This window comes from Anabas testudineus, chromosome 11 (genome assembly GCF_900324465.2).
Source record: "Anabas testudineus chromosome 11, fAnaTes1.2, whole genome shotgun sequence".
Classification (NCBI taxonomy): domain Eukaryota; kingdom Metazoa; phylum Chordata; class Actinopteri; order Anabantiformes; family Anabantidae; genus Anabas; species Anabas testudineus.
In genome coordinates this window covers 9502198-9528555 of record NC_046620.1, presented here as the reverse complement: position 1 = coordinate 9528555, position 26358 = coordinate 9502198, and the positions used below count along the sequence as shown (strand labels likewise).

General features: G+C 38.9%; 1 protein-coding gene and 3 non-coding genes across 10 annotated transcripts in view; all 4 read right to left on the bottom strand.

Annotated features, from left to right (window-relative positions):
• The window catches only part of ptk2aa (protein tyrosine kinase 2aa), a 51999-nt gene extending 27918 nt beyond the window's left edge, over positions 1-24081 (bottom strand). For 2 of the 7 annotated variants that reach the window (XM_026347378.1, XM_026347376.1), the window contains exons 1-8: positions 15575-15847; positions 11200-11226; positions 6910-7157; positions 3971-4140; positions 3551-3638; positions 3309-3388; positions 3056-3118; positions 589-643 (exon numbers count right to left, since the gene is read on the bottom strand). In XM_026347378.1, the coding sequence (XP_026203163.1) occupies positions 589-643; positions 3056-3118; positions 3309-3388; positions 3551-3638; positions 3971-4140; positions 6910-7157; positions 11200-11226; positions 15575-15593 (750 nt within the window). In that variant the 5' untranslated portion in view covers positions 15594-15847. Of the gene's footprint in view, positions 1-588; positions 644-3055; positions 3119-3308; positions 3389-3550; positions 3639-3970; positions 4141-6909; positions 7158-8168; positions 9131-11199; positions 11227-15574; positions 15848-23940 lie in introns of those variants that run through there. The other 5 variants (XM_026347374.1, XM_026347379.1, XM_026347373.1 and 2 more) reach the window with 3 other exon arrangements.
• A 1145-nt stretch (positions 24082-25226) lies between these two features.
• Positions 25227-25298, bottom strand: trnah-gug. Its single transcript has one exon. It is a non-coding gene; the product is annotated as a tRNA-His (tRNA).
• A 271-nt stretch (positions 25299-25569) lies between these two features.
• On the bottom strand, positions 25570-25641 carry trnah-gug. Its single transcript has one exon. It is a non-coding gene; the product is annotated as a tRNA-His (tRNA).
• A 402-nt stretch (positions 25642-26043) lies between these two features.
• trnah-gug lies at positions 26044-26115 on the bottom strand. The gene has a single exon. It is a non-coding gene; the product is annotated as a tRNA-His (tRNA).
• Between the last annotated feature and the right edge of the window lie 243 nt (positions 26116-26358).

Here is a 26358-nt window from a genome sequence, read left to right as displayed (position 1 = left end):
GCACACACGCACACACACACACTCAAAGACCCTTATTTTAAACACGTGCCGTAAATTTATAACTGACACAGACATTGTTTATAATGCAAAAAAAAAACAAATATCACATTTGAACATGTACAGACTAGCTCAACTAAATAGGCGTTTGTGTGATCTACATATGGTACGTATGTAAGTTTTCTGATAAAGGTTTCTTGCTTAGCTTTTCTTTCTCTTACTCATTTTCATTCAGATAAATTTTATCAGACAGCTGGACAAGATTTCATTTCACTCATTTCACTGGTGAGTCAGCCAGAACACACAAAGTCTCACAACACATCAAGTAACACATAAAAAAATTGGCTCACAAAAGTCTTCACTGACTCTAGGGAGCTGCTCATAAAACCACACGCTTCAGTTTCTTTTGGAACAGAGCAACTCCAGAAGAGCAGATGGGGAACTACGGCAGCAACTGCTGATTGTGGAAATGGCTTACTTGCCCCACCAGGACATCGAAGGATCATATACCATTTTATTTAACAGTTCTCACACACATATCAAGAAAAGAAATACTGTATTACAGTGAGAAGTTCAAAACTGATTTCTCACCTTGACTGAATCCAACAGATGTTTTGGGAAAAAACGTCTTAAACCAACATCTTTCCTGTAAGAGAAACACAGAGGAATACAGTAGCATGTTTAATATGCTGTAAACGTACTGAGGAATGTTAATCGACAAGCACTTCTGTCTTATCTGATCTCCACAGCTTATTTCTTCCTCCCTTCCACAATAGCTACATATAGATACCGTCCGACAGATGGGCAACTGACGAAAAGGGCCAGAAAACAGAAACAGAAAGCTATGACTAAGCACTGACTACAGAGCACTACTCATCTTTTCCTAGAATGGTAAGACAGAGGAAAAAATAAAAAAGAGCAGATAGATACAGGGAGAGACACAAAGGACACCAGAGAGACAAAGTAAGTTGTGCATAGCTGAAACAGGAAGCTAGCTAATGACTCAAACTCTTCTGGAGAAAATACAAGTACAAGCTGAGGAGGTAAAAGGAGTAAAAAAAGAAAAAGGCTGAGTGATTACATCATCCAGTCTCCAAAGCAGATCAAATATCAGTTTCAACTTAATAAACATTATAACAGTTTTTCAAACTTCAGATGGTTTTAATTAAGTTGCAAATCACAAAAAACTGCAATAAATACACATTTAGATGCTGCCATCCCGTGGTCTAACATTTTCAGACAGAACAAAAATTGTTGTCCTATATGGTAAAAACTATTTGGAGGTTAAATTACTTGGCTTGGGGCCTTGGTCGATCTTTCTGAAATGTGTATGTGATAAAACCTTCTGCGTGTTATTCTTAAAACAGTTCTTTAAACCTATGTCCATTGCATGAGAAAGGAGAAGCACAAACAGATAAATTACAGACTCTGAATGATGACACATCAGAGTGACCTCGAAGAGCAAGCACCAACAAAGACCCACTGCTTAAACATGAAACATTAACTCACAAACCACAAGGACTACTGCCAACTATAGCCAGCTGATCTCCAATGGGAGAAAATAACCTGTGTATTCCTAACTAACCAAGAGAGTGGAAATGCAGGAAAAACACCACTAGCCTATCATTTCTAACACATGTATATATGAACCTATTAAAATAACCTTATTAAACAGTATATGCGGGAAGAAAACAGCTATGTTACTTTTTCTTTTTGTAACTTTGTTACTGTTGTTGGCAATGCAATTTTTGAGATTCTGAGATTTCTAAATTGTTCTAATAATATGCATAATGTTTCCTGTGTAATTTTGCACAAAATGTGACTAAAGATAAGCATTAACTTGAAATGTACAAAGTTTCCAATATAACAGAATAATCAGTGAATGTTTACACTGGTTTAAATTGAGTGTTTCCTCCAAGGACCATTTCATTTACCACTTAAGTAGTAATAAATTCTTCCAGGAGACTTCTTGGAAATTAGAAAATAATTATTTAGAAATTATAGACATGTAACATTAAGTGCTTATTTGTAGACTTATGCTACTCATAGAAGAAAAAGTGAAAGTAGGGGTGAAAAATAACAGGCTTGTTGAACTACTAAACAACTCCAACTAGAGCCAACAGTGTCAGACATTACCCAAAACATTAAGAAGATTTTTGGCCATAATTGGACAGTTTCTCTCAGCTTGGTGTATCAAAACCTCACCAGCACTATCCCTTATCCTCTTTCATTGGTTTAGAATATGCAAGAGAGAGGTGGAGAGGGAGAGCTAGAGATAAAACAAAGAGGGGAAGAAAATGGGATGAGCACATAGAAAAGAGTGAAAGAGAGACACATGAGGACCAAGAGGATGAAAAACAGAGACAAAGAGATATCAGTGAAAGGAGAATGGGCATTCTTCTCAGTTAATTGGAGCGGTCATTAGGTTGACGGACAGAAAAAAAGACATCACTGGAAGAGGGCAGCTCATTAGAATCCGACCATGTTAGGGCCAAGCCTCGTTAGGGCCAGTTCTTCATCAACATCCATCAAGCAGAGAGTAGGTTGAAATTTAATGGACAACACATGGGGAAAACAAGAGAGCAGCCAGAGACAGAGCAGCCAATCTCATATAAATCAACAAAGCATGTGTTAAACATAAGTGATCATGTGAGTAGAGACAAATAGCAAAATTAAGACTTAGGCAGTGTTGAAAATGATAATTGTAGCTACACTGCAGACTTTTTATGAACCACTAAATGTAATAACATGTCAAATCACAGCTGAACAACATCTTCTACATTTTTGTATGTAACGCTTAAATGCTCTAAATGAGAACCTCTGAATCCTTAGTTATCCAGATTTCTAAGAACTCCATTTCAATGTGCCAAAAACCTGAGGGAAAATCTCAGGTAACAATTTTCTGACATTTCTGCTGGGTTATGAAACATGTTTCAAGGTAGAAAATTATACATCAAGGAGGGACTGTCAGGCCAGAAAGCTTGAGAGCTGGACTAACATTGAGAAGCCACGCTGGTGTGTAGTAATACCGGACCTTATTCAAAAAGAAAATACTTACTCCAGTAGTTCATAGTTGGATTTCTTGTCCAGGGCGTTTCCTCTCATTTCTTTGAAAAACCTCCTAGAATTTAAATAAATGGCAGACACAGAAATGGAACAAGGTAAGCTATATTCACTGAAAAAACACTCACATTGAAAACAGACATTAAAGGGTTGTTTTATCATTGTTGCTCTCATTAAGAAAGCAACAATGCTTTGTCACCTAAAGCACTAAACTTGACCTACAAGTTAGTACTAAAAGCCGTTCTTACCTAATTTCTAGACAGCCCAGTTTGAGAGCTACATCCTGCTCCACCTGATCCCCTTTTTCTGTCATGTAGATATTCTTCACCTGAAGGACACACAAACACACACCGCAAAATGTATTTACTACACAAATGTATTTCTCCATGCAACAACTGGAAAATTTCTTATCTTGGGTCGTGCTGGTAAATAGCTAAATAGGTTATATGCTGGGGTGTTTCTGTGTGTACATCTTTGCAAGTGTGTGTACCTGGTGGTAGAAGAAGTTGAGTGTAGGTTTGTCTTCTATAAACTGCTGCATAAAGCCCTTTGGAAGATATCGAATCCTTAACTCATACCTACAAATCAGTAGAAGAAGATGAGAAAAAGTGTGTTATGAGGAGATGTACATTTCAACATTGAGAGGAGGTTGTCAAAATATCAAAAAGGACATCATGGAGAGTAGAAAAAATAAAGGACTGGAAGAGTGTCAGAGACAAACAGAAGAGACTTGGTGACTTTGTCAAACAAAGCAGATATCTGGTTCTCTCTCTCTTTATGTCCTCAATGCAAAGGTCTCTCCTGCATAATAGAAGTAGCACCAAGTACGCCACAAAGGTAAAATATACCAGTGCATTAACAGTTGAAGTCTAATTTACAACTTGATCCAGTGGCAAAGTGCAACTTTTACCTCCACTCTTCATTTGGCTGTGCCTGTTCATATTTCTCTCTGATGTGGGAAACGCCCATGTCAGGGTGGAGCCAGTGATCCTGATCTCTCGAATGGCTGTTGCTGAGACGCAGGCCGAAGCAAGACGTCCAACGCACTTTGTGGATGTCGAGAATCTTCTGAATGATTCCCTGCGGACAAAGTGTTTATTGTGATTTAGTTTTAAAATTAAGGAAACAGAAAATGATTTAGAACAGTTGTTACTGTATATTTATCTACAGTGGTACAGTCCTAGTTGTGGTGACCCAACACATGTATATCAGTATGGCGACTGTTAAATAAAACAGAGATGCCCAGTGGACAAAAACATTTAGCAATTCCATAAAGAAGTCAGTCTGTCCTTTCCCAATGTGCCAACTGTGCTTATGTTTATGTCTAGCATTTTTCAGGTCAACGCAGGCATCAGCCTGCATGTGGGTGTAGGTGACTTCAAGCAATTTAACATGACATTCCCCACCCAAACAAACTGACAGACATCACACACACGCGCGCACAATGATGTTCACGGAACCATGTGTGTTGCCATGTAAAATGCCACAGGGGGCTGACCTAGATACTGAAGGAAAGGAGAGCGGAGGAGAGGGGTATTTGCAGTGACACATCCTGTATGACCACTGATGTTTGAGCAGTGCTGAGCTGTTTCTACAACATGGGAGTGGACCTAAAAGCATACTGCCAAGTAAACCTACACTAGTACACAGACATGCACACACACATAGAGATGGTGCCCTGAGGTTATTTGCATTTGTAAGCAAAATATTCTCATTGTGCTGAGTTTCTTTTATCAGAACAGACAACTAGGACCTTGACAAAGGACTAATATACGTAACCCCTGTGCAAGCACATTTTTAGCACATTATTAATACATCCCCACATCCAGGCTAACATACCTGTAACAGGTCCGATACACAAGTGGGGAGCATTCTCTCTATTAGTTAGCTGAAATGTTCAACAAAGTTGAAAGTCTAAGTTTGTCAAATGTCAATAACACAGTTTTCATCAATAACCATTAATAAATCCTAATACATTAACATATTTACATGAACATGTTTTGGAGTAGTTTACAAAAATCATAAAAAAACATGTATACTGAAACAAACCTTGCTACATAATGCATATTCTGCTTGCTTCTTGGATAATAGATCAAGTCTTTAGGTTAGGTTAAATGGGTGAGAGACTGACACTGACAGAAGCCTCCAAATTTGCTTTCAGTTTGGTCCTTGCTTTTGATTTTGTAATAGTCACGGTGGAGAACCCTGGCTCGTAGAAATATATAGTGGTGAAAGGCAATAGGAATTTGATTGCCTTCACTTGCAGCCAGTACCTGAAACGAAGCAAGCTCAACTTTAGTTTTAGGCTACTGTCAGCTGATAGTTCCATTAGTTTATTTTTCAACACAGTGGACAGAGCCATGTCTTCTGAAGCAGTATCCACAGAGAATGGCTCCAAACTCCAAAGGTTTCCATGTCGAGGGTCTTCTGGGAAATACGTCAGCAAACTTTTGAGACAACTGAGTGCTTGGTTATGACATTTGATATGTTCACATGAGAAGAGGCTTCCAAGGTTTCACTCAGATGTGGAAAAATGTCAAATCATCCCTCCTTAACTCTTCTATTCCAAAGAATTAGTTTTTTCTTAAATCCCTCAATTTTGTCTGAAACTAAAAACACTTGTGTCTTGTGTCTGCCTTACATTGATAAATTCAGCTGATATAACAATAATTTTGGTTGCAGCTGTGTCACCCAGCAACTCTTGACACATGTCCACAGCACTTGGTAAAATAAGTTCCTCAGCAATAGTAAAGGCTTTCTTACTACGAGCAACACGAGCACACACACACACACACGCGACTTTTGATTGAGTTGATATTATGACTTTTTCTTGAGCCTGAAGCCTAACTTTTTTTTCTAAAAATATATTCTTTTAATTTCCCAGTACAGGCCGGTTGTTTTGAGTTCAAATGTCTCTGCAGCTTTGATGGTTTAAGTGCCTCATTTGACAAAATATCTCCACATTCAACACACTGCACCTTCGGCTTTATCTAAGAACCCGAGACTGATAAATAAAACCAAATGTAATGTATTCTGCGTCATATTTTTATCATCACACACTTCAAACCCTTTGCTTGCACAGGTCTGTGTCCCACATCTGCTTTTCTTTTTAGAAAACGATCCATATTGCAGTAATGTTTAACGTTACTGCATCTGATCTAACAAATGTTCAAACTGACTTCACATAATTAGGGTTGCAATATATAAACATAATTAGCTTTTGAAAAATGCATATTGACTTGACTGTGTTTTTGATCATATAAATTCATAACAACAATTCGATTATTAGAAAATAACCAGATTTGTTATCTACCACTGCCTACACGGCCCACTAGAGAGTACTCGAAGGCCCACCAGAGGGCCGTTGAGAATCACTGAGTTAGAACAGGGTTTGCAGGATTCTCTTTTTACATAAAAAAAAAAAAAACTAAAACTGCACTGCAAAATGGATAGTATTATTTACAATGTTTATATTATAAGTGCCATGTTGTTCATCTTTTTTCTATTAGAATTTAATACCTGTACTGTCTATGTAACCACAGCATAACAGCTTCCCTTGTGCCACATCACATTAATAAGCTATACGGTTGCACTGGTTCATTGTAATGAACTTGGCTGTAGAGTTGTTTTAATTCTTCAGTGGGAACTGAACTTGGGGCTAAGTGCCACAGAGACATTACAAAATGTGTTGAGAGATTGTCTAAAGCTTGGATGATTTTGATTTTATGGGATTTTTTTTTCCAATAAGAAAGAATAAAGAATAATTCAAGCTTTATAGTTGAGACTTTACATTTAAGGGAAAGTGTCACAATATAATGTTATTCAGAGGAAAAAAGTGTCTTTTCTTACCCTGACATCAGTTGCGTCTCCATATCTGACATTTGACGACCAGCAGCTGTGTTCAGTGTTGCTCTCAAAGTAATGGAAGACTTTCAGAACCCTGTCCATGGAGCCGACAGCCATGGTCCGGTCTGACCCACCCGCACTCAGCGTTGATTTGGCGCCTCCCAGTAGCGCATGATTAAGGTTTGGGTCCAGGTAGGCCATTGCCATGGTTTTCCCTGCTGACACTGCTGCTGCTAGGTGTCTGTCATATTCTGAAGACAGGGACAAGAGGAAATGGGGTGTTGACACAGTAAGGAATAATTGAATCCAAAACTAAAAGTACTTCTTCGACTTAGCTGCAGTTCTAACAAATGCTTTCTTTTTCTCACTGCTGTGAGTTACACACAAATGCTCTTTAAATGTTGTAAACTGGGCCATTTTCTCCCCAATTTGCTCTGCCCTCCATGACAAACTTTGAACAGCAAATGTCTTTTGCTCTTGTAGCCTTCTTTGGCTTGATGAAATACGCTAAACAATAGGATACCAGTGAGAGAAGTACAAAGGCAAAGTACACCAGGTCAAGGCTCCATGTGTGATCGCTTGTGTCCATAACACAAAGAAGACAATGCACCTCAGGGTGACGTTTTTCCTGAATAAGAAGTCCTAACTGACACACTTCCTGGAATTTCATGATAGCATTAGCTGGGAATGCCCAGCAAAACTACCTTCTGCAAGTTTGTGCGTATCAGCAAGCTTGGCATGTGTGTTTTTGTGAGAGCTATTGTAAATATAATGCTGAGTAGAGACTGAGATCTTTCACTCTAATTTTTCAGCTTCTTCTTTTTCCTTTGTTTGTTCTCCATTAAGGGAAAATTGATATGTTCTAGTAGGTAATTACACCTGAGAAAGGGAGACCAAGAGAGCGGATGCAAACTCAAACACCAACATTACACAAAGGAAAGACTATAAAGTTGTTGAGGGATATATCTCTGCCAATTTCAAATGGTAACAACTTTTGTGTCAACAAATTACTCCACTTTCAACACCTGCCTTTCTCTTTTGCTCTCTATGTCTTTCTCACACACACACACACACACACACACACACACACACACACACACACACACACACACACACACACACACACACACACACACACAAACTTCAGCAGAGCAACAGTAGCTTTGGCTTTATACCAAGTCAGTTCCCATGGAGTCAGATGGCACTTTGCAGAGGTGCTTCATGCTACATGTGCGTATGTGCAATGGAGATTTCATTCCTACCTCTGTCCCAACACATGTGGAAAGGGCTACACCCACTTGTCGCCATGGAAACACCTGTCTGTCCCCTGTGTCTGTCTGCACTGAGGACAGATAGACAGCTTGCAGCTTCACAGCCACGCATCACGTACAATAAGTGCGCTTCGTGTGTAGAGAAGTTACATAAATAAACACTAGGGTACGGACACAACTGCAGTCTCGAATAACCCAAATACTACACACACACACACAGTCTCCAGGGAACTTTGTCCTGGACTTTTGTCAACAGCTTTGTTAGCCAACAGTTACTTCCAGAGGCAGAAATCCTCCTATTCCAGGTCTGTTGACACTTTGTACAGAGAGTGAAAATGCTACAGAAAACACTTCACACTGGGAAAATGTCAAATGTTCTCATCCATCACGAGTTTCTTCTTTGTTAACTTTTCTCTGTGTGTTTTCCTGTTATCCTCAGTTGTACAAAACAAGAAAGCTGTTAAGTTACTTTCATCCACAAACTCCTTTTCTTCTATTTTTCTGTTCACTTCTGAATTAGTCCTCAGCAGCCCCTCTCTGATGAAAACGCAGTGTTTGGTTATGCCTGATTTCTGCCCCATGCCTCCACTCCATAGTTACACAGTTGCCGGGGAAGTGTCAAGCAACTGCCCCTCAGAAGAGAATTCAAGTCTTTTTCACTCAGTGGCGTCCTGGTGATGGTAAGAAGACTGCTCCTCCAGTAAAGGTTTAAAGGTAAATCCAACTTCTATAGTGCTGGTCTAAATGGCTATCCAGTCAGTGGTCAGAGAGACAATTACTGTCCTCGGTGAGAAACAAACGCAAGAAGTTATCTTCTTCTCTTGGAAACCGAAAATGAGAGAAAATAGGGAGCCAGAAAAACAAAGGAAGCGGAGACAGAGGGACAGAGAGAGAGAAATGCAGCAATTGTTTCAAGATGAATAAGAGGAAAAGGAGGACAGAGCAACACAACTGAACGAAAAGTTGAGTGGGGAATGAGAGGGATCAAGAGAGAGGGCTGTGGAAGAGCAGGAGGAGCTAGAAACTATTAATATGCTAATCGTGTCCCTTCCATTCATTGAAAACCACTCCCACTTACGTAAAGCTGATCTCAGAGCAACGCTTATGTTGAACAAATATGAACAACGATAAAGAAATTGAAAAAGGAAAAAAACAAGAGATTACATAAAACTCAATATAACTATTTAAAAAGTTATTACACAGCATTTTCTTTCAATGAAGATAAAAGCAAAAACTGTTTCTACCATTCATTACTGAGCACAAGAACAGAACTTGTCCTCCCTTACATTCAAATGTACTTTTCCAAAAAGCCCTGCTGATAATCTCTTTACTAGACTTCTTGAATTTTAGGATGTGATGTTTCTTTTATGATAATACTCATCATATTTAAGCTATCTCTATTCATGTCCTTGAGTTGTGGGGAATAATAGATGTTTTTTCAAGATGTTTTTTCAGTTTCAAGATTAAAACAATTCAATAAATAATTGTCAGATTAAGCGTTACTGAATAGATATAGCGTGATCTATAGGCAATCCAGATAGGAAACATTAACAAATGTATGCATGTCCTAGACTGTGGGCCATAAATAAATATAGTTAATAAAAAATGTGTTTTTAAAAAAAGAAATGAGCTTTTTGCCAACACAGCATGTAAACTACAGGAGCTAGCTTTGCACCTACCAACTCACTTCCAAACATTAAGGTCTCAGTCAATCACACTTCTTACTACACATTCAAAGTCATTCACCCTGTACTTTGGGGTCATACAATTTTCTGGGCCCTCTCTCAGACTTGCTGAGCTACTGCCCTGAGGGCTCGTCTCCAAGGTAATGTGTAAATTTATCCTGTGGCACCTATTGCTGAGAGTGTTACTGCTAACCAGATGCCAGTCGTCATTAATCAAACAGACTTTTATATGGCTGAACACATCCCCAACAAACCTCAACGACTTACTGAATATTTCACAAACACAAATCTTATTGTTATTTGTTTAGAAAAGCTTGCTGAACAGTGTGTTCTGTGCGCACGTGTGGGTTTCCTATAATTTGTGCCCCATCTCAGGCATTGTTATGAAAATCTGGTGGGAGCAGGAGGTTTTGGTAGGGAGCGTGTATATGTGTGGCGTGTGTGTGCGTGGTCTATTGAAAGCCCTTTGTCAGGGCCGGATGTCGTCATGAATGGGAAGAGCTCTTTTGGAGCCAAGTCAAAGTGTCTCTTTCTATTTCTATCTTGCTGTGTGTTTATGAAGACATAATTATTTTAACAGGGCAGGAAAACACAGCACCCATTACATGCTACGTGCAAATAAATTTGAAAGGTAAAAGTAAACTCCTGAATAATAGAAGCTACTTACATGCTTTCTTATCCTATTTGAATTACCCACAAAATCCAAACAGCCTTCTTTTCTAGATAGTAATCTACATTATCTACTGTAAATTGTTTAACTGGCAACACACTGTTAAATGATGTTTGTAAGGAGATATGTTGTTGTGCTATAACTTTCTCGAGCAGATAAATAATTTACATTTCTTCCTGTTCTGTGTTAAGTAATAGTTGACACATACACACATTGGTATATTTGATATCATCAAGGAGAATATTTTGTTTCTGGTATCCATAGAGTGAAGATTACAATTATTCACACACTCTTCCTATGGACTCCATGATGTTCAATCTCCGTCACCCCTGCCTGCACCACTGCACAGATTCATAGCCTTGTCTAACAAATATGACTCAGGAGTATGTGCAATTACTGTATGTTCTCATTAGTATTAACAGAGGTTATTATCAGAATATCGCAGTAAACACACACAAATAATCTACTCTCACAGTTACTACTTAAAGGCTTTTCCACTTTTTCAGACCTAATGAATGAGCTTTCACACCATTTTCTATTCTCTGTTGGGGACCCCTTGTGGTCACATAATCCCACTTAAATTGCAGCTACAACCAAATGTGTAAATAAATAAAGCAAATGAAAGATCCCAAATGCTGTAGCAAGTGTTTAAGTGTCAGATGCTTACCTGTGTAGTAGGCAATTCTGGAAATATCTGGAAGACAGAAGAAACAGAGTTAGCTGGCTTGTTTAACTGTGAACAACTGAATGCAGAAATCCTCATGTAAGTAAGTAAGTAAGTTAAGGTTCACAGCAGGTGTACACAAAGAGGGTGCGAGTGGCTTGCTCCACAATACACGTCAAATAAAAAAGAGGTAAATAGAATTAAATCAATATTCTCTTGACCTTTCAACAGGATATTGACTGTTGTTTTTAAATCAATATCCCATTGTTACATAAGTAACCTTCATCCCTGATATACCTAAGCTTTGTTGACATAAAGAGGTGTCTGTCAATGCAGAGGATCATATAGTTATTGTTCATGGGTTAGCAGTGGGAAATGAGGAGATGAGACTGTTGGTTCACCTTTTTGACTTTCTTTGGTGGATAAACTACAGTGTGAAATACAGTTGTACTCTTAAAAAAAGGCAGTGTTCACAGGGTTTGCTTCTAGTTATTATCTGAGGTATAGCTCAGCAGCACTCAGCAACAGCACTCAGTAGCAACATGGTTCTCTGACAGACAAATGTCCATTAGCATTGTTCATTACATTAATGTTTATTTTATACTATACAGATTTTGAATGTTGTTTCGTTCCTTAGCTGTAGCAGCCTTCTGACAGGAGATGGATGAACTCATAAACCTGCTTGACACACACACACTGACATGTAAGATTATGGAGGTGTCTGCACTGGCTTCTCTGGGAGCTGCAGTATATTAACCCCTAATATTCTTGTCTGCTTTGATCACCAGAAACCATCACATTTATCTTCAGGTGAGCAAATTTGCAGCCCTAAGAGGACAGACTGGTTAGTTTGCTTTTATATATAGTACATACTCTTTATTCTACAGTAAAAAGACAGTTGATTGGACAGGATTCAGGATTCACTCTGCAGTCAGTATGGGTTCTACAGACACTGGTGATAGAAGGCAAGCTATGCCTGAGCATGCAAAACAACACTTTTAAGGTGATAATATTCAATTATATATGTTCAATTTATGTTAACCGGAACCAAAAGCTAATGTCTTCTTTTCGTAGCAAGTGGTCAGGTACGTCATACTTAATGCATATCCCAAACTCCCACAGGAAGTCCCGGAGAGGCCTTTTGGGAACTTGACACCTAGTTAGAGCAGTGATAGGGGTGCATGTAGAAGGAAGATGAGTGCCTAAGTGCTTTAGAAACCCTCATGTACACATAAATACTGGTTATGCACACACACACACCCTGCTATCATTTCAGGGGTTGAAATGACAGCAGGGGTTATCAACGTTCAGTATATGATCCAATGGTAAGTCAAAAACCCACACACCAAAAGGAAATGTCAGCAAAATGACTCATGGTGTGTATATATTGACAAACACTGTAAATAAAGCCAGGACCTTACTGTGTGTCTGCAATCCCCAAAATGAACAGTTTGTTCCTTTCTCTGCAAAACCTACAGACACCATCTGCCTCATAGATGTTCCCTCCGACTTCTTGTCTTTCCTGTCTCAGTTGTGAATGCACAGCATAGATTAAGTAATATGTAACTTGAGATCTGCAGCCATGCTTGTGTTGCAGCAGTCTAGACTAAAAGTCATACAGTAGACAGTACCCAAAGAGCTTAAAAAATATGGCAGTTCCTTTTATTGTTAATGTCCCCATGCTATTGACAATAAAGTGAAAATATATGTTCTTCTCCATGGAATATCCTATAATATGGTAATTATATACCATTCTCTTTAACAGCCTCCACTGCACATCAAAGAGGGCCATAAGTCTTTCTTACAGAAACACACACACACACACACACACACACACACACACACACACACACATACACACACACACGCACGAATACACTTGCTTGTGGACTGGCAGGCACCTGCTGCTCAAGCTGTTGTCAAGAACAAAAAACAAGATGAGAGGAGCAGTAAGAATTTAAAAAATAGAGATTTTAAAATAATGTGATTAGTCAAACAAATTATTTATTATGAGCAGCCAATGTCAAAAGCAATCATAAGTGAAGGTAAAGGTAAATTCAAAGCACCATGCAGTCTCACTAACTTCACCCGTTCCCAACTGTGAGTTCATGACCTACATAACCAATTGTGGAGGAGAGTTCAGACAGCACCCAAACTGTGAGTCTCATGCCTAAACACAATTTCCCTCTGAATTATATCTCTCGGCTGAAAACCAGGAGACAAGAACAAATAAACAATTTGGTCACAGCACAATCTGACTGTTGCATGGTGGTCTTACCAATTCATATACACACATACACAAACAGGCTGCTTCTTTTATTCTTTTCTTAAATTAGTAAATTAAGTGGATGGGTAGTCTTACTCAACATTATTACTGTACTATAACTCTCAAAGTACAGAAAACACACTGTTATCACACACAGTGCTCAGTCAAAGTGTCTGCAAGCTGTGTATAATTGCATGCTAACCAGAGGTTTTAGAGTAACAGTAATTAGACAGAACAATGAAGAGAGTATCTGTTATGTAGTGATATTCAAACTATTGGGTTCAGATCAGTGATTTACAGAAAATCATAGATTGAGAGATGCCATAGGGGACAGAGGCAGTTACAACGGAAAATCAAAACCTTCTCAAACTGAGAAGTAAAGAAAAAAAACATTACTTTTTTGTGCTTAATTAAGAAACATATCCCATCATCAGAATGAAATGACTGTTATCAGAGAAAAATATCATGTTTTAACATTACAACCAGGTGTTTTTCTTCAATTTTCGAGAGACAGCTCCCATTTTGTGTGTTTATTAGTGTTCTAAACAAGTGAACTGCAAGTGCATACAGTACAGCAGAATCAGATTGTGGTGCTTTGGATTTATATGCAATTAAGAGAGACAGGCTTAAACAACTGTCATGATATCTACAAAAGGTAAAGCAGAACAGTGCAGTGCAACAGTCATGTCAGATGTTCTTTGTTCTTTTATCACAATAAATAAAACACTTCTCCTGTGAGAATCAAGTGAATTAACCTGAGGAGAGTAGTCAGCTGTTCTGCTTCGTTGCTCTGTGCCTAATGGTTAAAATTCAGGCTGCTGAGCTGGCTCACACTCACGCTTGTGTGGGACCCTCTGGACAATGGGGTGTTTTGGAGCGTGCAGTCTTACGATGCAACAACGCAACGCCTGAGGCACCAATCACACCTGCCACACGCGTGCACACACACGCGCACCCACACACACACGTACTATAGTTGAAATAACAGTTTATAATGGAGGAGCAGTCAGTTTTTCCAATTTAGAGTGAAAACCATAGAAACACTGCCACAATGAGCTGTACAAGCTATGTGTTCAAACAGAAGCACGTGTACTTGTCATTATTCAAATTCAGATAAACATCAAGGGATTATTCAAACCCTGACACTAATAGACAATAAAATGCATTGCACACAGACACATACAGATGATGCATACTACCGATAAGTCGTACATGCATACAACATAATAAGGTCACATGAACGCATGACTGCTCTTAAACATTTATCTGGAAAACCACACACACCATGACACACTCGTTCACTCAAGTGTGCATAGTTCAGGTGCAGTGATAAGGCCAACTGCATGCATGTTAATGTGTCATACTAAGACCAGATACACTATGTATAATTCAGAAAAACAGATGGAGGATGAACGAACTGTTAAGATAGCTTAAACCCTTAACTGTTTTTAAATGATCCCTAAATAGATGCTATTGACATCTACTAACACTAATGTTATTAACCAGTTAAAACACATTGTGCTTACTTATCTACTGAAAATGTTTTAATGCACACAAATAGTGTACACACTAAAACCTAAACACCAAACCACATGGCTCCTACTTAATGATCCACACTTGTATTTAAACACAACTAACTAACACGCTGCCTCCCACACACACACGAGTAGTGCCAATCCCGTCAATAATGTACATGCACACTTCAAGTTGAGGCCTCCTACATAGAGTACATGCACGCCCACACTTACATCTCCTTTTTCTCATACATATTGCCTCTATTATCACAAGGGCAGAAGAAGGCAACAAAATAAAATGAATCAAACTGAATATTTTCGCTTTGAATGTTCAGAGAAATACTGGAATGGCAAAACATCAATTAAATTTGCCACCAACCATTAGTACTATAGCATAGATATATCCCCAGACACACAAGTTTTTAAGTTTAAAGGCTACAGAATAAGACAAACACTTTTATATTTGTCATTTTAAACAAATAATAATTAACAATGCAAATGCAAAAATATGTAAGTGTATACATAATGGCATGGTTTCACACACACAAATGCAACCAGCAGTACTCACATACTACTGTGTGATAAAGTCAGCTCTTACCATGATATAGTCCTTCCATTTAGAGAAGGGAAGAGAAGAGAAGAGAAGAGAAGAGAAGAGAAGAGAAGAGAAGAGAAGAGAAGAGAAGAGAAGAGAAGAGAAGAGAAGAGAAGTATCCTCTGAGAGACAGATAAATTGGGAAAAGCCAAAATCCTGAGCTTCTGTGGTCTTTGGGTTAGCTTAATGATGTGCTAGTCAGCTAACTCGGTAATGATGGCTAATGTCAGCTTAAGCTTCTACACTCCTGGCTCCTGATCCTCTTCACTCTACTACTAAAACTACTGCTAATACACAGACTCGGGATATACAGCAGCATGAGTGAGGGAAGAGGGAAAGGAGGGAGAGAGAGGAGTAGTAGGCGGAGGGAGGCGAAAGAGAGAAAAGGAGGAAGAGGGGGGAGGACAGGAGGGGGAGGGTGTCTTTGTCTCCCAAGAGAGGGATTGAGGGGGAGAGAGGGAGCCAGATGTACAAGAGACAGCTAGGAAAGCACGTGAGGAGGAAAACGTATGGTAAGATATAGAAAAAACATGAAGAAACAACTGCAAGAAAGGAAGTGAGGACACTGGATAAAAAAGAGACATTGTAATAGAATATGATGGAAAAACAGCAAGGAAAGTAAAGAGGACAAAATGGAGGGGCAAAAGATAGCTGAAAATGACATAAGAGGGACAAGAGTGTGGTTAATTCAAACAATGTGTGTGTGAGCCGAGTTGCCTTTGGCTATTCTGCCTCTCTAACATGAATGCATCCCTGAGGAGCTACTCAATTAGTCATGATGCACTGATTTCAACTAACTACTATCCTACAGAAATCATCTAACTTTCAGAACAACAAAAAAGAAAACAGAAGGAAATGGGGCCACAGGAAAAATCTAACCATTTTTAAGGGTGCACATTTAATCTAATTATAATGTAATCAAATCACATGGCGATGTATAAAGGAGGGTAAACGTTTTATTTTTACTCACCTCATGGGCTTAAATTGTGACAGATTACTTAACAATAGTGCTGTGTATTGGCAATTCAATACAAATCACAATTTAATGTATTGAAATCAGTTAATTAATTTAAAAATAAATAAATCACCTTGGTTACAGGCAATATATTAATATTAACTTTTTTATATAACACTGCATCTAGCAGTTAGGGTTTAAATATGTCACAATGTGAACAACACAATAAAATTGTGTTTTACAGAATATGGTAACACCAAACATAATATTGCGATACTCAAGTTTATCAATATTTTCTTAAACCCCTACATACTAAAGAAATAACATAAAAAATACTAGTAGCTATTGAACTAAAGTTTTAGGTTTAACAGAGAATCGCATGCTCTGTGAAACTGTAATTAGGCAATGCAGTGCTTTATAATCTAATTAGTATGCTTATTTAATGACATTTAGTAGGTATACCATCTTTGTTTACATATTAGCTTGCTACATTCATGCTAATTGACACAAAGCAGAGCTAAAGATGTAGATGTTGTTTTGATGGTTTTTGGTCATAAAATGAATGAGGTGAATACATTTTGACGTGCTGGTGGCACTAAATTGCTTCAGCACTTAATAAAGTTACAAATGCATAACAATTTACATAAAGTATTCAGATATGTGAGTATGAGTCAAAGTGGTACACCCAAAAAGCCAACCATAAGACAAACTCAACAACACAGAGTCACTGAAGACTTAAGGATATGTACTTCCCTATCCTGATGGCAACAATCTTCTTGTTGAAGCAAAGCTGTACACATGACCTTTTCCACTATTTGTGCCATGAACCACAAAATGTTCTCAAAGTGTCATATAATCAATCTAACTGTCGGTGATTCTAGAAATTGTACTGTCTGTCACGGCATATTGGTCAAACTGGACACCGTGATAAACTATGGCTGAGGGATTCTCTCTTTATCACACTAACGTGCACAGAAACACACACGCATACACACTGACGTACACAGAAACACATGCTTATACACAAGCAAACAGGCAGACGTACAAGATGAGAGTTGCAGGAGTAAAGCAGATTAATAGGCCAGTGGATTAGTAGGCCAAGATGTCACACACACACACACACACACACACACACACACACACACACACACACACACACACACACACACACACACACACACTCTGATTCTCATTTAGAAGATGGATCTAAGCTCTGTCCCTCAGTCCCTCTCCCTTCTGCGTCATGTTTATGCATGATGAGGTAACATTGCCCTCTACTGGTAATGTATTTTCAAGTTAATTCCTACAGCCGCCCCCATCTGTTGTTAGACAAAAACTTTATCAATACTCAATTAACCACTATAAATATTAACTCTACTAAAGAACTAAACACATCTACACTATTACCAAAACTTTTCATGGTCTACTTCTGTGTGATGCTCCGACATAAAAAATGCAGCTATTTCACAACCATTCGATTTCTTTAATTATGTTGTTTTCTAGTATTTTTAATTATTGTATCCAACATTTATATAGAGACTAAAAACAGAAAAGCCCATGCAGACTAAGAGTGGAAGACAGATAGTTCTTCAATGAACCTTTTGTACACGAGTATGCCTGCTAGTGACTAATCACACAGACAGACACACTGTGGCATTATACCCTCATCTGACCTCAGCAACTCTAATTTATGGTAGCACACCCGTCTGTGATAATGTGTGTGATGCCATGCCTATGGCTTGTATCCAGGTGTTTCATTGCTAATCTCGCGCTCCCTCTCTCTCTCTGTGTGTGGCTGTGCATGAATCTACAGAAGAGATGAGGTCATATGATTGGCCAGCACACACTGGTGTCTGCCTACATTTTCTTCTCCTCTCCATCTCCCTGTAAAGGATTTGTATCCACTTTTAACCACAAAACCAGTCACTCTATACTATATACACAACCAATTATAGCTTAACATCCCATTTTCCCTTTAGTAATAGATTTAACATTTGATTCAGCATTTATTGTTAATCCTGTTTGGATCTGTTGTTATATAGACACATTTGCCACATGTGTGTAACAAGTTTCATAAAAAAAATATATGGGATCAGGCACTTCCTCAGATTAAATAAGAGCTCCTGAGACATTCTGAGACATCATAACTGACAAACAGCTGAACAAAGAATCCAACACAGTACGGGGTAAAGGAAACCTACCACCAATGTTTTTTTTCTGGATGAAAATTAAACATCCTGCCTAAAAGTTTAAAGAAGATAGCTTGATTCATGTTCAAAGGGTAATGACACATCATCTACATGTGTAGAAAAGCCCAGAGATGTGTTTGTATGTGAAAAGTGTTTGAAAAGTAAGGGCTATAATACATCTCATGGGGATTTTCCTTCTCTCTCCTTCTTGACTCATCTCTCTATTTCTGTTTTCATCTTTCTCTTTGCCACCCATTTTTCTCCTTCTGCCATCTCTTTTCTCCATTCTGTATGACAAAGCCCAATAATTACTTTTTTCTCTCTCTCCCTCTCACTCACTGCAATGTCATCAGGCTGACTGTCCTCTGAAACAACACATAGAGGAAGAGTGAATACTCACTTGTAATATTTGTTGTTAAAGCTATGGCTTCAGACTTTTCACAGAGAATAATAAAGAGATGAGAACAGAGTGTTTTTAACTGAGTCCAGGAGTCAGGCTTACATATACACTAAAGGGAATCACTGTGTCCCAGTTCCATTCATAACTATCTGACAGGCTGCAACAGTGACCTGCATGACCGAGTGTCTTACTCCAAGTGTGTGTATGCGTCCTCGTGTGTGTGCAAGCCCTAAGGATAGGAGGATAAGTCATTAACTATGATGTCATTTCCTGCTATTGTAGTAAATGTTGCACACAGCAAGGACGTTAAGCTGCACAGTGGTGCTTCTACAAAGACTAAAACAACTGTTTTAAGCCAAACTGAGAAAACCTGCTAAGACACGGTTTTCAAACCAGTTTTGGAAATGGGAGACTGTAGAAAAAAAAACAGACCTGTTTGAGGAGATTTGTGTACAAATCACTATTCCAATGACACAATCAATCATTATATTAAATGTTATGTAGGTTCAACATCATTTCAGGTTATAAAAAAAGTACTATGTGTACACAATCTGGTTTATTGGGAGCAATAAATGACAATAATGTGCAAAGTTTTGCACAAAGTTGATCGGAGAAATAGCTTGTCCATGTATGTACAAGGAAGCTTGTAAATCCTTTCTACATGCCTCTAAATGAAAATCCAACAGCAGGGAATTTCACAGCTGACATATAGACAAAGATGTGTCTTATATCACTACTACTTAATATTACCACTAGTACACCTAAAATAAACAGTGGGTCAGAAATGAATAGTGTGGTATATAGCCAATACTCCCACTGGTCCACAACCCCAGACATTGCAATTAAATCCAATCCAATCATAACTCACTTATGTATACAGATTTTAACCTGACCTAAATGCACAGTAGCAGAATTGTAGAGTGACGCCAGGGATTGCTGTGGCACTAAACCTTGAGTCAACAGCCCACCCTGACTCAATAAATGAGAATGACTATGAAAAAACTAAAATCACACAAATCACACATAAGAAATGGCAACAAATACACACGGGCACTGACATAAGTGCAAGTGGCAGCTGTCCATGGTCTGGTCTTTGGTATCTCATTGTAAAATTCCACCTTAAAGCCACAAGATGCACATATTGCTAAACCTACGTTTGAGGAGTACAAGGATATTTCCAACTGACAAAACCCAAAATTATGTTTATTCAAGTTATCTTGGGTCATTAGTCAGTCATTAGAGCAATGCACCAACACACAAACAAGCATGCACAAACAAATATACACAGGTCCACAAACACACACATACACACACCCAGAGAGGTCTGAGTAATGCTGCTGCTGCAGAGAGGAAGAAGGCGTTTTCCTTTCAGCTCCTGAGGGACACAGCATGTTTTAGGATGTACAGTAACTGCACTGTGTGTGTGTGTGTGGGGGGGGGGGCTGCTTCCTGAATGCAACCAACCCACAAGCAAAGGGAATGGACATTTACTCAGCCTCCTGTGTCCAAACATCCAAACACACTCACACACACACAAATACAAATTACTTTTCCTTCACAGCTGAAACCTGATGCAAAACACTAAGTTCGTTGTGAATGCAAATGTTTATCAGGACCTTCTTCGACAACATGCAGTTCCTTCCCTGCGTTCGTCACCTAATCAGCCAACAATCGGGTAAAGCAGTTTCTTGATACTAAAAACATTAAAATATTGAAATGGCCAAGCCTAATCTAAACCCAATAGAAAAATCATTAGCTACAAAGATACTGTATGGCCAAGAAACCCACTACACTTACAGAACTGTGGAATAGACTGGAAGAAGAGTGGACCAAAATCACTCTAGAGTAGTGTGAGAGACTAGTGGTGGCCACAGGTGTACATTCAAAGCAAGGGCCCTGTAAACTTCCTACTAATTGTAGACTGTTGTAACCTTCAGAAAATGTAGTTGCAATCTTTCTCCATGCTTCAATTATTGCTGTTCTCTAATTTTGATCAGTGTTTTTTGCAAAATAAACTTTTTTTGTTGAATTGCAATTTAGTTTGCTTTGGTTATTTTGTAAAACACTGTTCTAGTAGCATGGTATAGCCACAACAAAAAATCCCTTAAATGTTGAGAAACGAAGAAGACATTATTTATGAAAAAAATCAAATGTTCATAAATTGTTCTCTAATTTTGATCTCCAGTGTAGTTTAATTTATAGATTTAGGACAGATACATTCACGCGAATCCCAGTTGGTCAGTTCAACTGCTCATTCATGTTTTTTTTTCCTTCCTGAGTAGAGTTTGCAAATAGCATTCATATGTTTGTGCAGGATGTGAGAAAACGGCTTAAACCTGCTCACACCTGCATGCGTTTGGGCAGGAGAAACAGAATGGAAAATCACTGGAAAAACTGAGTTTGCTAGGAAAACAGCAAAACATTTACTTAAAAAAATGCTCAAACTGCAGAAACACAAGAAGTAAATAACTGCCCCCAACCCCCGACAAATTACTTAATTTAGTATCATGAATTCCTCATGACACAGACACTCCTATTCTTCAGGAGCTAACATACCTCCACACACGTCGCATGGGTCTGCATTGATTGCTATCACTAGTTAAGACTCATTATGAGTCACACCGCATACTGCAATCTCCTGACATGAAACTGCTGCTTTGTCACCTTCTTCTTTTTTAATAGAGTTGTCTGTCTACCTTTCTGCCAAAATATACCAACAAACATGAGAAGAAGACATAGTTGATATAACTGTACAAAGCAGAAAAGTAAAAAAACAAAAAAACAAAAAAAAAACGAATTAGCAACTTTGCTGGAAATAAAAACACACAAAACAGAATACAAATAGTTGCCTTCTGTGCAATGTAGTGGACTGCTCCTGTAAGATCTCTGAGTGTAGTCAAGTGTTTCTATAAATACAGGCCTCCTGCACTGCTCTGCAATTTACACACACACACACGCCTCTATTAGACTGCTGTAGACGAGCCACAGGAAGAGTAGCTGCAAAAAGGTGTAGCTATTTTCTCTACTCTCTGTGAAGCATATTCATTTCCTCAGCTTACGGACATCTATCATCAAAGCATACTAAATAAACCTTTCTAAAGTACTGCAAAGATAAACTTAAAGTAAACGTAGATGGTCCATACAAAGGAATTTCCCAAAGCCAGAAACTGAAGCAAAACAATTCTTGTTTTCCCACTTGTTTTACACACAGAAGGTAATGATATGTTTTTACTGGCGATAATGAATTACACTGCAGTCATTTTGGTCTTTTGATGCCAAATTGGTAGATTGAGGGTGAACTTGACTACATGGTTCAAATAACGCATGAATAGGATCAAGTTCAATTAAATAACACTATCTTCACATCTAACATGTTTGAAGGCTGAGTGCTATTATTTGTATAAAATATCTTAAAGGTGAACACTGCCCAAAGAAATTAGCAGTGAAAGACCACTTTTTATGTACTCCTAATACTTTATGCAAGAGGAGCTAAACGAATACAACCATAGTGGAACTAAACCAAACACAAGCTCATCAAGTGGACAGCTAAAACCTGAATATAAGTCTGGTGATGTTATTTCTAATACATTTCAATTTAAATAACACTTTGATGAGAAGACTTGGTTATATAGCTGACAGCATTTAGTGCAATGTGTATTGAACTAACAATGTGTGAGAGAAATCATTCAAACTTTGTGTTGTTACAGCGTTTTGAAGGAAGTAGTGTCTGCAGGACGTCATCCTGACAAAGACGTTCTTCTAACCAGGACAGATATTATTCAGGTCACATCAACTACCTAATGTTTGACCATTTCAAGGAGATCCAATGTTTAACAGATAGCTTGTCCAGAGAACTGCTAATATAAGTATGCAGAGCATCACTCCTATTAGTATAGTGAAGGTCTGAAACCCCAGTGGCCTCAGGATACTGCAATTCATTAGCATGGTCTTGCATCTGGAATATGAAGTAGGAGGAAATAAGGCTCAGCACAACAGCAAAGACACTTGCAGAACATGAAGCACATTTTTCTGAAGATTAAGATGTATTTGCCAGCAACTTTGAACTTTTGAACTTTTTGTTGTTTGAACCAGATCTTAAGATGCTATTAGGTGAACTGTACCAAAGCTTTCCAGTTGTTTATAGTATGTTGTGTCATGGTAGCCTGAAGACATGTATGTAATGGATTCAATTTGTCAAATACTTTCTTAATGAGAGTAAAATTAGAGAAAGATGCAGGTACATGTTATTACCCTAATATAACCGACTAATGTAAACAGTCATGTTTAACTGGGCAACTTAGCGTTAGCTAGCTGGGCTTGTGAAAGTCTTAAAGTAAACATAACTAGCCCATAAAGACAGAAAGGAAGAGTTCAGCAAGTTCAGTTACTTCTGAAGCTAAATCACGGCACTGGGAGATATGTTAGACAGCGTTAAAGACAAAAAAAAAACCAATGTAAACAGAGACTTGGAGGTAACATGTAGGTTAATCCTGTCCTCTTGTTTACCGCAGGTTAGCGTTAACGTTCCTCCACATTAACCACATGTGACTGCGGCAGCGAGTCTGGTGGCAGTAGGTCACTCTGCTCCGCCGCTGCTCCAAGTTACTAGAAGACAAAACTACGTCCTACTTACGGTGCTGAGCAGCCGACACACATTTTCTGACACTTCCCCAGTGAATATAAAGTTTATAAACGACACATTGGATGAGAAATGTGGGAGAGAAACCCGCTAACGGCAGCCGGGGCGAACGCTAACGTGACGCTCATCCCGTAATTTCTTTCTCGGCTCTTGAAATAATCCCAAAAAAAACAAAACAACACTCACGTTGACGTGTTCCGAGAGGTTAGTGTCGACTTTCCAGGCGTGAGAAGATGTTAACAGTCAGTAAATACTCCTTTCTAGAAGCTGGGAGTAGTTATGGATCATGTTTTTTCGCTCCTCTGCCCCCACGGCTCTCTCCCTCTCTCCCTCTCCCTCTCTCTCGCCTGTTCCTGCTTCCTCCCTCCACATCCAGCATTCCAATATGGCCGCTGGGAGGGAGAAGGAGAGGGAGGGAGATCAGACTAGTCCCTGAGAGGAAAAGCCTAGCCCGGGGCACAGCAAACATGAATGGATGTGTGCATGCTAAAGTATAAAATAGAGCCCTAGAGCTTTGGACTACTTGTACTTCAAACTTCTGCTGCCCTTCATAGGGGAATATTGTATTTTGTACTCAGCTGCATTATCTGACATTTAGTTACTCTGCAGATTCAGATTAGAAAGTTGTGTAGTGGGGTTCCCCTAAAGGCCAGAGGTTAAAAGTCAGCATGTGAGTGTTCGATGCAGCAGACGAGCTGGATTAAAAGCTCAGTGGAGCTGCTCAGTGCCCAGCTGGTCTGGCTGTGGTTGTACTGGAGCTTCTAGGTGCACACGTGTGTAGAGAGATGTGTGGCAGTCAATCAAACTGATTATCAAGCATTTCGTATAAGACTGTTCAGATTAGTTTAAGCTTTGTCTGCAATACTGAAGTAATGTACACATGACTGCTGCAGTAATTAAGATCCATCAATGTAATAGCCTGTACATGAGTTATTCTGCACTTGTACTTTCACCTAAGCAAGAACCTCTATTTGTAGCAGAATATTAATGCACTGTTGCATTGGCACATAAGGAAAGTATTTATCATGTATTCCTGATAAACAGCAAGAGTGGAATAAGATATTACCTAGGGATTTACCAAGATCAAATATTTGATCTAGCAATGCCATAGAAATAGGGAAATATAGAATTTGAAAGCTGCCAGATGAATGTGGCTGTTGTGTTAAAACACATTAGTAGTTAGGTAGGCTAGTGTCCTGCAAAGGAACACAGATTTATAGTTTGTGCGTCTCCTCTCTGTGTGCTGGCACAGACATGACATCTAGCGACCACTACTTCTCATTGCAGGATACTTGAGATGCCCGAAGTTGTGGGTTTCCATTCGTTTCTAAGCTCTGGGTTTACGCGGTTACTTCATGGGCCTGCATGTGTCCTACCGGGTTTTAGTAACGCTAGATCATTCCACCAAACTGATATATAAATAGCTCATTATGTTTGTGAGGCCTGTCATTTTACTGCTCTTTTTATAAAACTGCCGTGACCCGGATTCGAACCGGGGTTGCTGCGGCCACAACGCAGAGTACTAACCACTATACGATCACGGCTGACTACTGACCCATGCTGTCTGCTTGCAGACAGTTCAATTCCCTCATCATCAGTACAAATTACTGTCGATGCAATGTAAAATACTATAATGTAAATTGTACATGATATATTAAATGGTTTGCCAATTAAACATAAAGCATTTTACTGTGCAGTTGTGGAGCTTTAACAACTTAGTAAGGAGTCTGACCCTCCAGTGTCACAGAATAAATAGTCCTGTGATACTTATACTAATATAATAGACTTGCAGAAAAGTCGACCTTTGACCCTTCCTGCCGTGACCCGGATTCGAACCGGGGTTGCTGCGGCCACAACGCAGAGTACTAACCACTATACGATCACGGCTGACTACTGACCCATGCTGTCGTCTTATGTGCCGCACAATGACCTCATCATCAATACTCAGACGAATTACTGCTGGTGCAATGCAAAAATACTTAAGTAAATATGTAGCGTCTCTCTCTCTCTCTCTCTATATATATATATATATTTATATATATGTATGTATACACACACATATATATGACTTATCAAACGTAAAAGTACTGGTTACGCTGCAAATGACCTCTGTCAGTATCATAAAATTTAATAAATTAAGAAATACAGGATTTTACTATGGCACTTGCTGGAGGTGAAGCTTTAACAACTTAGTAAGGAGTCTGACCCTCCAGTGTCACAGAATAAATAGTCCTGTGATACTTATACTAATATAATAGACTTGCAGAAAAGTCGACCTTTGACCCTTCCTGCCGTGACCCGGATTCGAACCGGGGTTGCTGCGGCCACAACGCAGAGTACTAACCACTATACGATCACGGCTGACCACCAGGACAGGTGGTGCGTCACATGTGTATGACTGTATCCTCTGTAGGTTACACAGTATGACAGAGGTTGCTCGCTCCTAAAGTCAATCTCGTCGATATGTTCATTTTGACTCATTAAGACGTTATTTTTTTCTTCTTATTATATCAATATTATATTATCACACAGAACTGCTGTGTTGCAGTACAGAAGTCAGTACCATAGATGGCGCCATTTAGACGCGTATTACAGAGAGTGCTT